A 17,247-nucleotide genomic window follows, 5' to 3' on the forward strand; every position below is an offset into this window, starting at 1 on the left:
ACAAGCTTTCGAGGCTCTGAGCCCCTTCTTCAGGTGAGTGGGAATTCTGTTCACAAACAGAACTTATAAGACACAGACTCAATTTACATGAATAATGGTTGGAATGCGAATACTTACAACTAATCCAGTCTTTAAGAAACAAAACAATGGGAGTGGGGAGAGCATCAAGACAGGCTAAAAAGATGTGTATTGTCTCCAGACAAGACAGCCAGTGAAACTCTGCAGGTCCACGCAACTGTGGGAGTTACAAATAGTGTGACATAAATTCTGATTCTAGGATCCTAGAATCAGAATTTATGTCACACTATTTGTAACTCCCACAGTTGCGTGGACCTGCAGAGTTTCACTGGCTGTCTTGTCTGGAGACAATACACATCTTTTTAGCCTGTCTTGATGCTCTCCCCACTCCCATTGTTTTGTTTCTTAAAGACTGGATTAGTTGTAAGTATTCGCATTCCAACCATTATTCATGTAAATTGAGTCTGTGTCTTATAAGTTCTGTTTGTGAACAGAATTCCCACTCACCTGAAGAAGGGGCTCAGAGCCTCGAAAGCTTGTGTGGCTTTTGCTACCAAATAAACCTGTTGGACTTTAACCTGGTGTTGTTAAACTTCTTACTGGGAAATATTGAACAGGGTTGAGCTAACCTTCTCCAGGAAAGGAAAGACCGAAGGGTGACCTGATTGAGGTCTTTAAGATGATGAAGATGTTTGATAGGGTAGACATGGAGGAGGTGTTCCCAGTTATGGGGGAGACTAAAACTAGACGCCAACAATATGAGACGGTCACTAATAAATCCAATGGGGGATTCAAGAGAAACCTCTTTACCCGAGAGTGGGGAAAATGTGGGATTCGCTCCCACGGGGAGTGGGGGAGAATGTGGGACTTGCTCCCACGGGGGAGTGGGGAGAATGTGGGACCCGCTCCCGCGGGGAGTGGGGGAGGAATGTGGGACTCACCCCCACGGGGAGTGGGGGAGAATGTGGGACTCGCTCCCATAGGGAGTGGGGAGAATGTGGGACTCGCTCCCATAGGGAGTGGGGAGAATGTGGGATTCGCTCCCACAGGGCGTGGGGAGAATGTGAGACTCGCTCCCATAGGGAGTGGGGGAGAATGTGGGACTTGCTCCCACGGGGGAGTGGGGGAGAATGTGGGACTCGCTCCCACGGGGAGTGGGGGAGAATGTGGGACTCGCTCCCACAAGGAGTGGGGGAGAATGTGGGACTCGCTCCCACGGGGAGTGGGGAGAATGTGGGACTCGCTCCCACGGGGGAGTGGGGAGAATGTGGGACTCGCTCCCATAGGGAGTGGGGAGAATGTGGGACTCGCTCCCATGGGGAGTGGGGAGAATGTGGGACTCACTCCCACAAGGAGTGGGGAGAATGTGGGACTCGCTCCCACGGGGAGTGGGGGAGAATGTGGGACTCGCTCCCACGGGGAGTGGGGGAGAATGTGGGACTCGCTCACACGGGGAGTGGGGAGAATGTGGGACTCGCTCCCATAGGGAGTGGGGAGAATGTGGGACTCGCTCCCACGGGGAGTGGGGGAGAATGTGGGACTTGTTCCCACGGGGGAGTGGGGAGAATGTGGGACTCACTCCCACAAGGAGTGGGGAGAATGTGGGACTCGCTCCCACGGGGAGTGGGGAGAATGTGGGACTCGCTCCCACGGGGAGTGGGGGAGAATGTGGGACTCGCTCCCACGGGGAGTGGGGGAGAATGTGGGACTCGCTCCCACGGGGAGTGGGGAGAATGTGGGACTCGCTCCCACGGGGAGTGGGGAGAATGTGGGACTCGCTCCCACGGGGAGTGGGGAGAATGTGGGACTCGCTCCCACGGGGAGTGGGGGAGAATGTGGGACTCGCTCCCACGGGGAGTGGGGAGAATGTGGGACTTGTTCCCACGGGGGAGTGGGGAGAATGTGGGACTCGCTCCCACAAGGAGTGGGGAGAATGTGGGACTCGCTCCCACGGGGAGTGGGGGAGAATGTGGGACTTGTTCCCACGGGGGAGTGGGGAGAATGTGGGACTCGCTCCCACGGGGAGTGGGGGAGAATGTGGGACTCGCTCCCACGGGGAGTGGGGGAGAATGTGGGACTCGCTCCCACGGGGAGTGGGGGAGAATGTGGGACTCGCTCCCATGGGGAGTGGGGGAGAATGTGGGACTCGCTCCCACGGGGAGTGGGGGAGAATGTGGGACTTGCTCCCACGGGGGAGTGGGGAGAATGTGGGACCCGCTCCCGCGGGGAGTGGGGGAGGAATGTGGGACTCTCCCCCACGGGGAGTGGGCGAGAATGTGGGACTCGCTCCCACGGGGCCAATGTGAAAACATTATCTCTGTTCCCTCTCCACAGATTCTGTCGGACCTGCTGAGATCTTCCATCATTTTCTGTTTTTGTTTCAGATTCCAGCACCCGCAGTAATTTGTTTTTATCATAGTAACACTGGAGGCAGTCCACAGGAGATTCGTCAGGCTAATTCCTGGGATGAGAGGGTTGTCCTATCAAGAGAGATTAAATAGTCCAGCTCTGTATTCCTTGGAGTTTAGAAGAGTGAGGGGGTGACCTTATTCAAACATATCAGATCCTGAGGGGGCCGGACAGGGTAGATGGTGAGATGTTTTCACCAGTGGGAGAGTCTCGAACAAGGGGACATCGCTACAAGATAAAGGGCCAATCATTTCAAACCGAGGTGTGTAGAAATTTCTCCTCACAGAGGGTGGTGAATCTCTGGAATTCTCTGCCCCAAAGGGTGCTGGAGGCTGGATCATTAGAAGTATTTAAAGTGGAGGTGGATAAATATTTGATAGATCGAGGAATCGAGGACGACGGGGAAAATGGCACAGAGAAGGAGCTGAGGCCAGCATAGATCAGCCATGATGGTATGGAATCACGGCCTTCGCGACACACGACAGCGCAGAGTCGCTGAGCAGAAACTGATAGCCAAGTTCCGCACACACGAGGACGGCCTCAACCGGGATATTGGGTTCATGTCACACTATTTGTAACTCCCACAGTTGCGTGGACCTGCAGAGTTTCACTGGCTGTCTTGTCTGGAGACAATACACATCTTTTTAGCCTGTCTTGATGCTCTCTCCACTCCCATTGTTTTGTTTCTTAAAGACTGGATTAGTTGTAAGTATTCGCATTCCAACCATTATTCATGTAAATTGAGTCTGTGTCTTTATAAGTTCTGTTTGTGAACAGAATTCCCACTCACCTGAAGAAGGGGCTTGGAGCTTCGAAAGCTTGTGTGGCTTTTGCTACCAAATAAACCTGTTGGACTTTAACCTGGTGTTGTTAAACTTCTTACTGGAATCACGGGACAGGCTTGAAGGGCAGAATGGCCTACATTCTTTTAGGTAAACCAAATAAACTAAAACAGCAAACAGACTAAGAGACAAAGCAAGAAGGGCAGCTCCCAAATAAGGGGGGAACCACCCAAAACAAAAAACAAAGCGGAAAGTGCTTTAATGACTACCGTCCGGTGGCTCTGATATCCATCATTATGAAGGGCTTCGAAAGGTTAGTCACGGCACGAATCAATTCCAGCCTCCCAGACTGCTTGGATCCACTACACTTCCCCTATGGCCGCAACAGGTCCATAGCAGATGCCATCTCCCTGTCCGCTACACTCAACCCTGGAACACCTGGATAACAAGGACACCTATGTCAGATTCCTATTTATTGACTACATCTCAGCCACCAACACCATCATCCCAACAAAACTCATCTCCAAACTCCGTGGCCTAGGGCTCGGCTCCTCCCTCTACGACTATATCCTGAACTTCCTAACCCACAAATCGCAGTCAGTAAGGATAGGCAACAACACCTAAGGGAATTAAGGGTTATGGGGAGCGGGCGGGTAAGTGGAACTAAACCACTATCGGATCAGCCATGATCTTATTGAATGGCGGGGCAGGCTCGAGGGGCTAGATGGCCTACTCCTGCTCCTATTTCTTATGTTCTTACCTCCTCCATGATCATCCTCAACACTGGTGTCCCACAAGGCTGTGTCCTAAGACCCTTACTATATTTCTTATACACCTATGACTGTGTGGCCAAATTCCCCTCCAACTTGATTTTCAAGTTTGCTGATGACACCACCGTAGTGGGGCGGATCTCAAACAAAGAAAAGACGGAGTACAGGAAAGAGATAGAGAATCTGGTAAGCTGGTGCGGCAACAATAATCTCTCCCTCAATGTCAACAAAACGAAGGAGATTGTCACCGACTTCAGGAAGCGTAAAGGAGAACATGCCCCTGTCTACATTAACGGGGATGAAGTGGAAATGGTCGAGAGCTTCAAGTTTCTAGATGTCCAGATCACCAACAACCTGTCCTGGTCCCCCCATGCTGACACTATAGTTAAGAAAGCCCCACCAACGCTGCTACATTCTCAGTAGGCTAAGGAAATTCGGCATGTCCGCTACGACTCTCACCAATTTTTACACAAGCAGCAACTTGCTGTGGATTCGCTGCCATTGGGGACATTGGGCTGAGCAGAGACTGATAGCCAAGTTCCGCACACATGAGGACGGCCTCAACCGGGATTTTGGGTTCATGTCACACTATCTGTAACCCCCACGACTTGCCTGGGCTTGCAAAATCTCACTAACTGTCCTGTCTGGAGACATTACACATCCCTTTAACCTGTGCTTAACGCTCTCTCCACTCACATTGTCTGTACCTTTAAGACTTGATTAGCTGTAAGTATTCGCATTCCAACCATTATTCTGTAAATTGAGTCTGTGTCTTTATATGCCCTGTTTGTGAACAGAATTCCCACTCACCTGAAGAAGGGGCAGCGCTCCGAAAGCTAGTGGCTTGTGCTACCAAATAAACCTGTTGGACTTTAACCTGGTGTTGTGAGACTACTCACTGTGTTCCCCACATCTATCCAGACCCCCCAGGCACTGGAATGCTGTTTGTACAGTAAGAGTTTTAACAACACCCGTTTGTCAGCAGATCTCCCACTCCACCTGACGAAGGAGCAGCGCTCCGAAAGCTCGTGGCATTTGCTACCAGACAAACCTGTTGGGACTTTAACCTGGTGTTGTGAGCCTTCTCACTGTGTTCACCCCAGTCCAACGCCTGCATCTCCACATCGTTTCTCCTCCGGCCAGCAGTGGCGTCAGCAGTGGGAGGTCAGCCTCAATCAGACTGGGGGCCCTCCTGGCGCCGCTCACACACTCCTTGTTTCACTGGCCCGCCGCCGGCGGCGTTGCCTCATAGCCGTAAAGAAGATTGACGTTGTGGCACCAAATTAAAAAGCAGAACCGGCAAATGTTTTGCTTTGTTCAGTTTGGCCTGAGATAAAACATTTAGAAAAGTAGTTCCAGCCCCCGTTCAGTTTCGAAATTGCCCTTGAAAAGAAAGTAAATTGGGACATTTTACGACAGTATCGTACAGAGGTGCCGACGTGGTCTCCGAGTGTGGAAGCAGGGCCGTAAAGTAGATTTGGGAGGCCTTTCATGCATTTAAACGTGTTCGTCCCTTTTAACCGAAATCAAGCTGCTTATTCGGACCCCATAGATATCGCAGATCAGTTATTGATTAAGCAATCGTCGCTGAATGAGGTTTAAGAGGCGCAATGGAGAGAGAGGCATTTACGACAGTGTCGGGCCGCGGCCCGGCTCCTGCTATACGGCACTGGGCCGGCTCCCTGTTTGCGACAGTGTCGGGGGGCCGCCAGCCGGCCCCAGTTTACGGCAGTGTGGCGCCGCGGGCCGACACCCCGCTTTACGGCAGTGTGGCGCCTCCATCTCCGCCGGGCGGCTGCGAGCGGTTGGTTTTTATTTGGGGAAGTTTTTAATCGGCCGCCATCGGGCTGAGCGCAGCGGGAGAAGCGAATCCAAACCCGGCCATCGGCACACGGCGGGCCCGGGAATCAGAACAACCGCAGATTGGAGCGGGAGGTGAGTGAAACCGTCAGAAATATCCGCTTTCCCTCAACCCCCCCCCCCCCCCCATCAACCCCCCCCCCCCCCCCATCAACCCCCCCCCACCCCATCAACCCCCCCCCCCACCCCATCAACCCCCCCCCCCACCCCATCAACCCCCCCCCCCACCCCATCAACCCCCCCCCCGCCCATCAACCCCCCCCCACCCCCATCAACCCCCCTCCCCACCCCCATCAACCCCCCCCCCACCCCCATCAACCCCCCCCCCCCACCCCATCAACCCCCCCCCCCCACCCCATCAACCCCCCCCCCCACCCCATCAACCCCCCCCACCCCCATCAACCCCCCCCACCCCCATCAACCCCCCCCCCCCGCCCATCAACCCCCCCCCACCCCACCCCATCAACCCCCCCCCCCGCCCATCAACCCCCCCCCCGCCCATCAACCCCCCCCCCGCCCATCAACCCCCCCCCGCCCATCAACCCCCCATCAACCCCCACCCCATCAACCCCCCCCCACCCCCATCAACCCCCCTCCACCCCCATCAACCCCCCCCCACCCCCATCAACCCCCCCCACCCCCATCAACCCCCCTCCACCCCCATCAACCCCCCCCCACCCCCATCAACCCCCCCCACCCCCATCAACCCCCCCCACCCCCATCAACCCCCCCCCCGCCCATCAACCCCCCCCCACCCCCATCAACCCCCCCCCCACCCCCATCAACCCCCCCCCCACCCCATCAACCCCCCCCCGCCCATCAACCCCCCCCCCGCCCATCAACCCCCCCCCCCATCAACCCCCCCCCACCCCCATCAACCCCCCCCACCCCCATCAACCCCCCTCCACCCCCATCAACCCCCCTCCACCCCCATCAACCCCCCCCCACCCCCATCAACCCCCCCCCCACCCCCATCAACCCCCCCCCCACCCCCATCAACCCCCCCCACCCCCATCAACCCCCCCCACCCCCATCAACCCCCCCCACCCCCATCAACCCCCCCCACCCCCATCAAACCCCCCCCACCCCCATCAAACCCCCCCCACCCCCATCAACCCCCCCCCATCAACATCCCCCCCACCCCCATCAAACCCCCCCCACCCCCATCAACATCCCCCCCCCCACCCCCATCAACCCCCCCCACCCCCATCAACCCCCCCCACCCCCATCAACCCCCCCCACCCCCATCAACCCCCCCCCACCCCCATCAACCCCCCCCCACCCCCATCAACCCCCCCCCCACCCCCATCAACCCCCCCCCCCACCCCCATCAACCCCCCCCCACCCCCATCAACCCCCCCCACCCCCATCAACCCCCCCCGCCCCCATCAAACCCCCCCCACCCCCATCAAACCCCCCCACCCCCATCAACCCCCCCCCCCCATCAACACCCCGCTCACATCAACACTGCGTTTACATAGCGCCCGGGACAGGGGGACTGCGTTTACATAGCGCCCGGGACAGGGGGACTGCGTTTACATAGCGCCCGGGACAGGGAGACTGCATTTCCATAGCGTCCGAGACAGGGAGACTGCATTTCCATAGCGCCCGGGACAGGGGGACTGCGTTTACATAGCGCCCGGGACAGGGAGACTGCATTTCCATAGCGTCCGAGACAGGGAGACTGCATTTCCATAGCGCCCGGGACAGGGGGACTGCGTTTACATAGCGCCCGGGACAGGGGGACTGCGTTTACATAGCGCCCGGGACAGGGGGACTGTGTTTACATAGCGCCCGGGACAGGGGGACTGTGTTTACATAGCGCCTGGGACAGGGCCGCTGCGTTCACATAGCGCCCGGGACAGGGGGACTGTGTTTACATAGCGCCCGGGACAGGGGGACTGCGTTTACATAGCGCCCGGGACAGGGGGACTGTGTTTACATAGCGCCCGGGACAGGGCCGCTGCGTTTACATAGCGCCCGGGACAGGGCCGCTGCGTTTACATAGCGCCCGGGACAGGGCCGCTGCGTTCACATAGCGCCCGGGACAGGGAGACTGCATTTCCATAGCGTCCGAGACAGGGAGACTGCATTTCCATAGCGCCCGGGACAGGGGGACTGCGTTTACATAGCGCCCGGGACAGGGCCGCTGCGTTTACATAGCGCCCGGGACAGGGGGACTGCGTTTACATAGCGCCCGGGACAGGGCCGCTGCGTTTACATAGCGCCCGGGACAGGGGGACTGCGTTTACATAGCGCCCGGGACAGGGGGACTGCGTTTACATAGCGCCCGGGACAGGGAGACTGCGTTTACATAGCGCCCGGGACAGGGAGACTGCATTTCCATAGCGTCCGAGACAGGGAGACTGCATTTACATAGCGCCCGGGACAGGGGGACTGCGTTTACATAGCGCCCGGGACAGGGGGACTGCGTTTACATAGCGCCCGGGACAGGGCCGCTGCGTTCACATAGCGCCCGGGACAGGGGGACTGTGTTTACATAGCGCCCGGGACAGGGGGACTGCGTTTACATAGCGCCCGGGACAGGGGGACTGTGTTTACATAGCGCCCGGGACAGGGCCGCTGCGTTTACATAGCGCCCGGGACAGGGCCGCTGCGTTTACATAGCGCCCGGGACAGGGCCGCTGCGTTCACATAGCGCCCGGGACAGGGAGACTGCATTTCCATAGCGTCCGAGACAGGGAGACTGCATTTCCATAGCGCCCGGGACAGGGGGACTGCGTTTACATAGCGCCCGGGACAGGGCCGCTGCGTTTACATAGCGCCCGGGACAGGGGGACTGCGTTTACATAGCGCCCGGGACAGGGCCGCTGCGTTTACATAGCGCCCGGGACAGGGGGACTGCGTTTACATAGCGCCCGGGACAGGGGGACTGCGTTTACATAGCGCCCGGGACAGGGAGACTGCGTTTACATAGCGCCCGGGACAGGGAGACTGCATTTCCATAGCGTCCGAGACAGGGAGACTGCATTTACATAGCGCCCGGGACAGGGGGACTGCGTTTACATAGCGCCCGGGACAGGGGGACTGCGTTTACATAGCGCCCGGGACAGGGCCGCTGCGTTCACATAGCGCCCGGGACAGGGGGACTGCGTTTACATAGCGCCCGGGACAGGGGGACTGCGTTTACATAGCGCCCGGGACAGGGGGACTGCATTTCCATAGCGCCCGGGACAGGGGGACTGCGTTTACATAGCGCCCGGGACAGGGGGACTGTGTTTACATAGCGCCCGGGACAGGGGGACTGCGTTTACATAGCGCCCGGGACAGGGCCGCTGCGTTTACATAGCGCCCGGGACAGGGGGACTGCGTTTACATAGCGCCCGGGACAGGGCCGCTGTGTTTACATAGCGCCCGGGACAGGGCCGCTGCGTTTACATAGCGCCCGGGACAGGGCCGCTGCGTTCACATAGCGCCCGGGACAGGGGGACTGCGTTTACATAGCGCCCGGGACAGGGCCGCTGCGTTTACATAGCGCCCGGGACAGGGCCGCTGCGTTTACATAGCGCCCGGGACAGGGGGACTGCGTTTACATAGCGCCCGGGACAGGGGGACTGCGTTTACATAGCGCCCGGGACAGGGGGACTGCGTTTACATAGCGCCCGGGACAGGGGGACTGCGTTTACATAGCGCCCGGGACAGGGCCGCTGCGTTTACATAGCGCCCGGGACAGGGCCGCTGCGTTTACATAGCGCCCGGGACAGGGGGACTGCGTTTACATAGCGCCCGGGACAGGGCCGCTGCGTTTACATAGCGCCCGGGACAGGGCCGCTGCGTTTACATAGCGCCCGGGACAGGGCCGCTGCGTTTACATAGCGCCCGGGACAGGGCCGCTGCGTTTACATAGCGCCCGGGACAGGGGGACTGTGTTTACATAGCGCCCGGGACAGGGGGACTGCGTTTACATAGCGCCCGGGACAGGGGGACTGTGTTTACATAGCGCCCGGGACAGGGGGACTGCGTTTACATAGCGCCCGGGACAGGGGGACTGTGTTTACATAGCGCCCGGGACAGGGGGACTGCGTTTACATAGCGCCCGGGACAGGGGGACTGTGTTTACATAGCGCCCGGGACAGGGGGACTGCGTTTACATAGCGCCCGGGACAGGGCCGCTGCGTTTACATAGCGCCCGGGACAGGGGGACTGCGTTTACATAGCGCCCGGGACAGGGGGACTGCGTTTACATAGCGCCCGGGACAGGGGGACTGTGTTTACATAGCGCCCGGGACAGGGGGACTGCGTTTACATAGCGCCCGGGACAGGGGGACTGTGTTTACATAGCGCCCGGGACAGGGGGACTGCGTTTACATAGCGCCCGGGACAGGGCCGCTGCGTTTACATAGCGCCCGGGACAGGGAGACTGCGTTTACATAGCGCCCGGGACAGGGCCGCTGCGTTTACATAGCGCCCGGGACAGGGGGACTGCGTTTACATAGCGCCCGGGACAGGGCCGCTGCGTTTACATAGCGCCCGGGACAGGGGGACTGCGTTTACATAGCGCCCGGGACAGGGCCGCTGCGTTTACATAGCGCCCGGGACAGGGGGACTGCGTTTACATAGCGCCCGGGACAGGGGGACTGCGTTTACATAGCGCCCGGGACAGGGGGACTGTGTTTACATAGCGCCCGGGACAGGGGGACTGCGTTTACATAGCGCCCGGGACAGGGGGACTGTGTTTACATAGCGCCCGGGACAGGGGGACTGCGTTTACATAGCGCCCGGGACAGGGCCGCTGCGTTTACATAGCGCCCGGGACAGGGAGACTGCGTTTACATAGCGCCCGGGACAGGGCCGCTGCGTTTACATAGCGCCCGGGACAGGGGGACTGCGTTTACATAGCGCCCGGGACAGGGCCGCTGCGTTTACATAGCGCCCGGGACAGGGGGACTGCGTTTACATAGCGCCCGGGACAGGGCCGCTGCGTTTACATAGCGCCCGGGACAGGGGGACTGTGTTTACATAGCGCCCGGGACAGGGGGACTGTGTTTACATAGCGCCCGGGACAGGGCCGCTGCGTTTACATAGCGCCCGGGACAGGGGGACTGCGTTTACATAGCGCCCGGGACAGGGCCGCTGCGTTTACATAGCGCCCGGGACAGGGCCGCTGCGTTCACATAGCGCCCGGGACAGGGGGACTGCGTTTACATAGCGCCCGGGACAGGGGGACTGTGTTTACATAGCGCCCGGGACAGGGCCGCTGCGTTTACATAGCGCCCGGGACAGGGGGACTGCGTTTACATAGCGCCCGGGACAGGGGGACTGCGTTTACATAGCGCCCGGGACAGGGGGACTGCGTTTACATAGCGCCCGGGACAGGGCCGCTGCGTTTACATAGCGCCCGGGACAGGGGGACTGTGTTTACATAGCGCCCGGGACAGGGGGACTGCGTTTACATAGCGCCCGGGACAGGGGGACTGTGTTTACATAGCGCCCGGGACAGGGCCGCTGCGTTTACATAGCGCCCGGGACAGGGGGACTGTGTTTACATAGCGCCCGGGACAGGGCCGCTGCGTTTACATAGCGCCCGGGACAGGGGGACTGCGTTTACATAGCGCCCGGGACAGGGGGACTGTGTTTACATAGCGCCCGGGACAGGGGGACTGTGTTTACATAGCGCCCGGGACAGGGGGACTGCGTTTACATAGCGCCCGGGACAGGGCCGCTGCGTTTACATAGCGCCCGGGACAGGGGGACTGCGTTTACATAGCGCCCGGGACAGGGGGACTGCGTTTACATAGCGCCCGGGACAGGGCCGCTGCGTTTACATAGCGCCCGGGACAGGGCCGCTGCGTTTACATAGCGCCCGGGACAGGGGGACTGTGTTTACATAGCGCCCGGGACAGGGGGACTGTGTTTACATAGCGCCCGGGACAGGGGGACTGTGTTTACATAGCGCCTGGGACAGGGGGACTGCGTTTACATAGCGCCCGGGACAGGGCCACTGCGTTTACATAGCGCCCGGGACAGGGCCGCTGCGTTCACATAGCGCCCGGGACAGGGGGACTGTGTTTACATAGCGCCCGGGACAGGGCCGCTGCGTTCACATAGCGCCCGGGACAGGGGGACTGCGTTTACATAGCGCCCGGGACAGGGGGACTGCGTTTACATAGCGCCCGGGACAGGGCCGCTGCGTTTACATAGCGCCCGGGACAGGGCCGCTGCGTTTACATAGCGCCCGGGACAGGGGGACTGTGTTTACATAGCGCCCGGGACAGGGCCGCTGCGTTCACATAGCGCCCGGGACAGGGGGACTGCGTTTACATAGCGTCCGGGACAGGGGGACTGCGTTTACATAGCGCCCGGGACAGGGCCGCTGCGTTTACATAGCGCCCGGGACAGGGAGACTGCGTTTATATAGCTTCTTTACTGTGGAAAGCTCGGCCAGGGTCTTTACAGACAGATAGGAAAGGGCAGCTTCTGCTGATCTCTGAGCGAGTGGTTCGTGTAAGAAGTCTCACAGGTGTGTTAACCTGAGGAAGGAGCGGCGCTCCGGAAGCTCATGCTACCAAATAAACCTGTTGGACTTTAACCTGGTGTTGTGAGACTTCTTGCTGTGCCCACCCCAGTCCAACGCCGGCATCTCCCCATTCCTCCTGCTGTCTGTTCCTGCCCGTGACAGGGGGCAGGGCAGTGCTCTGTCACCTCACCCCCATCCAGCCTCCCCGTCAGGACTGAGTAGCTGTGGACATTCACTGCCCGAGACCCGGGGTGAAATGTGGAGGGGGTGAACTGTGGGAGAGGGGTCTCTGTGGGGGTGGGGGGTCATTTGGAAATTGCAGGAAGTGGGCTGACTACAAATGCAAATGGTTGAAAGAGGAAAAAGATAGACTTGCATTTCTATAGCACCATCACCATCCAAGATGTCCCAAAGCACGGTACAGCCAATTAAATGGTTAAGTGCAGTCACCATCGTAATGTAGGAAGCCCCCCGCAGACTGCAATGTGAATATGACCAGACAATCTGTGGTGCTGTGTGAGCGATAAGCATTTGCCCACGGAGATTGCGGGGAACTCCCAGGCTCTCCTGAGATTGTAATGGCCATTGGATCGTTTACACCCAGCTGAGAAAGGTGGTGAGGCCTCTGTTTCAACATGTCTTTCGAAAGCTAGCCCCTCCGGCACTGCAGCACTCTCTCGGCACTGCAGTGAGAGTCTCGGCCTGCGTTTTATGCCCTAGTCTTCAAGTGAGAGCTCTGTCCATAGATACTTCAGAGTGACAGTCGTGGGGAGCAGGGAGCCGTGGCGTGGACGTTGTGTCTATGGGGGTGGGGGCCGTGAGTCAGATGTTCTGAATGCCCTGGGCACGTTCCCTCCTGTCTGTTTGTTCAATGCCTGGGTGTCTCTCTGCAGCTCACCGTGGAAACATGGCAAAATTCCTGACCCCCGTGATCCAGGACAATCCGTTCGGATGGGGACCGTGCGCAGTCCCGGAACAGTTCAAGGACATGCCATACCAGCCATTCAGTAAGGGCGATCGGCTGGGGAAGGTAAGGCTACCCTCTGAGGCCGGGTATCGGAGGGGCGGGGGTCCGTGTGCGATGAATGACTGACCAAGAACAAGAAGTGTATGAATGTTAGGTTTAGGGAGCTGTTTTGTATCATCCTCTCACACTGTGAAAACGAGCGGATCCCCTGGGCTATTGCCCAGGGGGAAGCCCAGGGCATGGCCAGGCGGATAGCATTGTCATGTCTGTTGGAGGGGTGGGTGCGATCAAGAAGGGGCTGGGCTCAAGACAGAGTTGTTTACAGCACAAAAGAAGGCCACAAAAATAGACAGTGCTGGAAAGTCTCAGCAGGTCTGACAGCATCTGCGGAGAGAGAATAGAGCCAACGTTTTGAGTCTGGATGACCCTTCGTTGACCCTTCTGTTCTTGCTTCAGATCCCAGCGTCTGCAGTAATTTGCTTCCACAAAAGAAGGCCATTTGGCCCACTGGGCCCATGCTAGCTCCCTGCTGAACAGTCCAGTCCATTGATCCGTGTAGCCTTGCGAGCTTATTTCCAAGTGCCCTGGAGTGAATGACAAGAATGTGTTGTACAGGTAGAGCGCGGCAAATGGTTAGGAAGGCAAGTGGCTGTTGTTTCTTGCAGGGGAGTGGAATTTAACAGTGGGGCTGTTTTGCTGCAGTTGTACAGGGCCTTGATGAGGCCACGTCTGGAATGTGGTGTAGTTTTGGTCTCCTTATTTAAGAAGGAATGTAAATGTGTTGGCAGCAATTCACAGAAGATTCACTCGAGTGATATCGGGAAAGGTTATGAGGAAAGTAAGGACAGCTTGGGCCTGTATCCACAGGAGTTTAGAAGCATGAAACATAGAAACTAGAAGCAGGAGGAGGCCATTCGGCCCTTCGAGCCTGCTCCAACATTCATTATGATCATGGCTGATCATTGAAGTTAATATCCTGATCCCCCCCCCCTTCCCCCCATATTCCTCGACCCCTTTAGCCCCAAGAGCTATATCTAATTTCTTCTTGAAATCACACAACGTTTAGGCCTCAACTACTTTCTGTGGGAGTGAATTCCACACATTCACCACCCTCTGGGTGAAGAAATTTCTCCTCACCTCAGTCCTAAAAGGTTTACCCCTTATCCTCAAACTATGACCCCTAGTTCTGGACTCCCCCACCATTGGGAACATTCTTTCAGAATCTACCCTGTCTAACCCTGTTAGAATTTTATACGTTTCTATGAGATCCCCCCTCACTCTTCTAAACTCCAGTGAATATAATCCTAACTGACTTCATCTCTCCTCATATGACAGACCTTCCATCCCAGGAATCAGCCTGGTAAACCTTTGCTGCGCTCCCTCTATAGCAAGAACATCCTTCCTCAGATAAGGACACCAAAACTGCAAACAATACTCCAGGTGTGGCCTCACCAACACCCTGTATAATTGCAGCAAAACATCCCTATCCCTATACTCAAATCCTCTCGCTATGGAGGCCAACATACCATTTGCCACCTTTACTGCCTGCTGTATCTGCGTACTGACTTTCAGCGACTGATGCACAAGGACTCCAAGGTCTTGTTGAGAGGCGATCTGAGGGGACAAGACAGGGTGGATGCTGAAAGGATGTTTCTCCTTGTGGGAGAATCTAGAGCAAGGGGTCCCCGTTTAAAATAAGGCATCTCCCATTTAAGAAGCAGGTGAGAAGAATTTTTCTCTTTGGTCGTGAGTCTTTGGAGCTTTCCCCCAAGGAGGCAGGGTCAGTGGATATTTTCATGGGGGTGGTAAGTGGATTCATGAGTTAAAGATTATTTGGAGTAAGTGGGATGTGGAGTTTAAGAGCGATCGGATAAGTCAGTGTCTTATTGAGTGGCGGTGCAGGCTCGAGGGGTGGCATTGCCTACTCCTCCTCATCTGGACGGCCGTGGGCAGCGAGTTGCAGGTCGTTATCACTCGCTGCATTTAAAATAAAACATTCTTCTCATTTCCCCCTGCCGAAATCTGTTCCCCTGGGAGTCTGGGGCCGAGTTGCTGTGTGTGAGGCAGGTGGTGTTGGAGGAGTGTGACAGGGACAGTGTTATAAGCGGTGCGTGCTATAGCTGGACCTTTCAGCTCATGGGAGTGTGGAACGCCTTAACCACGGCAAATGGTGGAATTTGAATTCAATAAAAAGACATCTGGAAGTAAGAATCTACCGATGACCATGAAACCATTGTCGGAAAAACCCATCCGGGTCACTAATGTCCCTTTAGGGAAGGAAATCTGCCGTCCTTACCCGGTCTGGCCTACATGTGACTCCAGAGCCACAGCAATGTGGTTGACTCTCAACTGCCCTCCAAGGGGCAACTAGGGATGGGCAATAAATGCTGGCCCAGCCAGCGACGCCCATGTCCCTGGAATGAATGAAAATTTTTTTAAAAACTAGTGAATGCCAGGTTTGGGAATCTATGATCAAGTGGTTGATGTGGTTAAACGTTCCCTAAAACAGAATCACCACCGTGTGAATGTGTAAAAATTGGGAGTGTGGCTGATTTGGAATTTGGGGTGGTGAGTTACCCTCTAAACACGTGTAACAATTTGTATTTGCAGGTTGCTGATTGGACAGGAGCAACGTATCAAGATAAGCGATACACCAGTAAGTATGAGTGCGTTTGATTGGTTTGCAGGAGGATGTTTCTGCTTGTGGGAGAATCTAGAATTACGGCTCTTTAGGAATAAGGGGGTCACTCATTTAAAACGGAGATGAGGTGAAATTTCTTTACTGGGGGTCGTGAGTCTTTAGAACTCTTCCTCAAAAGGTGATGGAAACAAGAGATTCTTGGGTAGCAAGAGGTGATAGGTTATCGGGGAACTGGGATGCAGATTTGAGGTTACTAACAGCATAGGCTTCCAGGGACCCGGGTTCGATTCTGGCCTTGGGTCACCGTCTGTGTGGAGTCTGCACGTTCCCCCTGTGTCTGCGTGGGTTTCCTCCGGGTGCTCCGGTTTCCTCTCTCAGTCCCAAGATGTGCGGGTTAGGTGCATTGGCCGTGCTAAATTGCCCCTTAGTGTCAGGGGGACTAGCTAGGGTAAATGCATGGGGTTAATCCTGGGTGGGATTGTTGTCAGTGCAGGCTGGATGGGCAGAATGGCTTCCTTCTGCGCTGTGGGGATTCTATGATTCTGCGTCCTTCCTTAAAATATCGAGACCAAAACTACACAATGGGTGGAATCTTACCGGCACGTCCGCCCGGGGTTCGTATGATCCCGCCCGAAGCCAACGGAGAATGCCGTTCTCCGAGCCTTGGCCGGTAAAATTCCTGGCCACAGTATTCCAGGTGTGGTCTCACCAAAGCCTTGTACAATTGTAGCTAGACTCATTTGAGCACCAAGGACCCGGGTTCACTTCCCGGCTTGGATCACTGTCTGTGTGGTGTCGGCGTGGGTTTCCTCCGGGTGCTCCGGTTTCCTCCCACAGTCCAAAGGTATGCAGGTTAGGGGGATTGGCCATGATGAATAGGTGAGGTTATAAGGATAGAGAGGGAGAGAGGGCCTGGGTAAGATGCTCTTTCGGAGTCAGTGCAGACTTGATGGGCCCAATGGCCCCTTACTGTGCTGTAGGGATTCTATAATTCTATGAATGATCTTATTAAATGGCTTGAGGGGCTGAATGGCCTACTGCCTGTTGTTCATATATAATTTATGGGCACCGCAAAACTCAGCAAACAGCTGTCTGAACTCCTCCAACGTGTTGTGGCTGTGGAGAGCATCACAACAGAGCCTGACCGTATCGTGTCCTGTCTTTGAGCCAGCCGCTCTGTGAAGGGGTTTGGTGTTGGATCAGTCAGGGGCAGGAACCCTGGTTGTCCCTATCTGTCTCTTCCCCCACCCCTCCACTCCATTTAGCTCCTCTGTACAGATTGAGCCTCTGGTTTCTGCGTGTGTGTGTGTGTGTTTGTGAGA

General features: G+C 56.9%; 1 protein-coding gene across 1 annotated transcript in view; it reads left to right on the forward strand.

Annotated features, from left to right (window-relative positions):
• The first annotated feature begins 5,748 nt into the window (after nucleotides 1-5,748).
• eif3d (eukaryotic translation initiation factor 3, subunit D) overlaps nucleotides 5,749-17,247 on the forward strand; it is a 34,942-nt gene continuing 23,443 nt past the window's right edge. The window contains exons 1-3 of the mRNA XM_078206417.1: nucleotides 5,749-5,914; nucleotides 13,211-13,347; nucleotides 15,895-15,940. Of these exons, the coding sequence (XP_078062543.1) occupies nucleotides 13,225-13,347; nucleotides 15,895-15,940 (169 nt within the window). The 5' untranslated portion in view covers nucleotides 5,749-5,914; nucleotides 13,211-13,224. The remainder of the gene's footprint in view (nucleotides 5,915-13,210; nucleotides 13,348-15,894; nucleotides 15,941-17,247) is intronic.

This window comes from Mustelus asterias, unplaced genomic scaffold (assembly GCF_964213995.1).
Source record: "Mustelus asterias unplaced genomic scaffold, sMusAst1.hap1.1 HAP1_SCAFFOLD_1492, whole genome shotgun sequence".
In the NCBI taxonomy this organism is placed as follows: domain Eukaryota; kingdom Metazoa; phylum Chordata; class Chondrichthyes; order Carcharhiniformes; family Triakidae; genus Mustelus; species Mustelus asterias.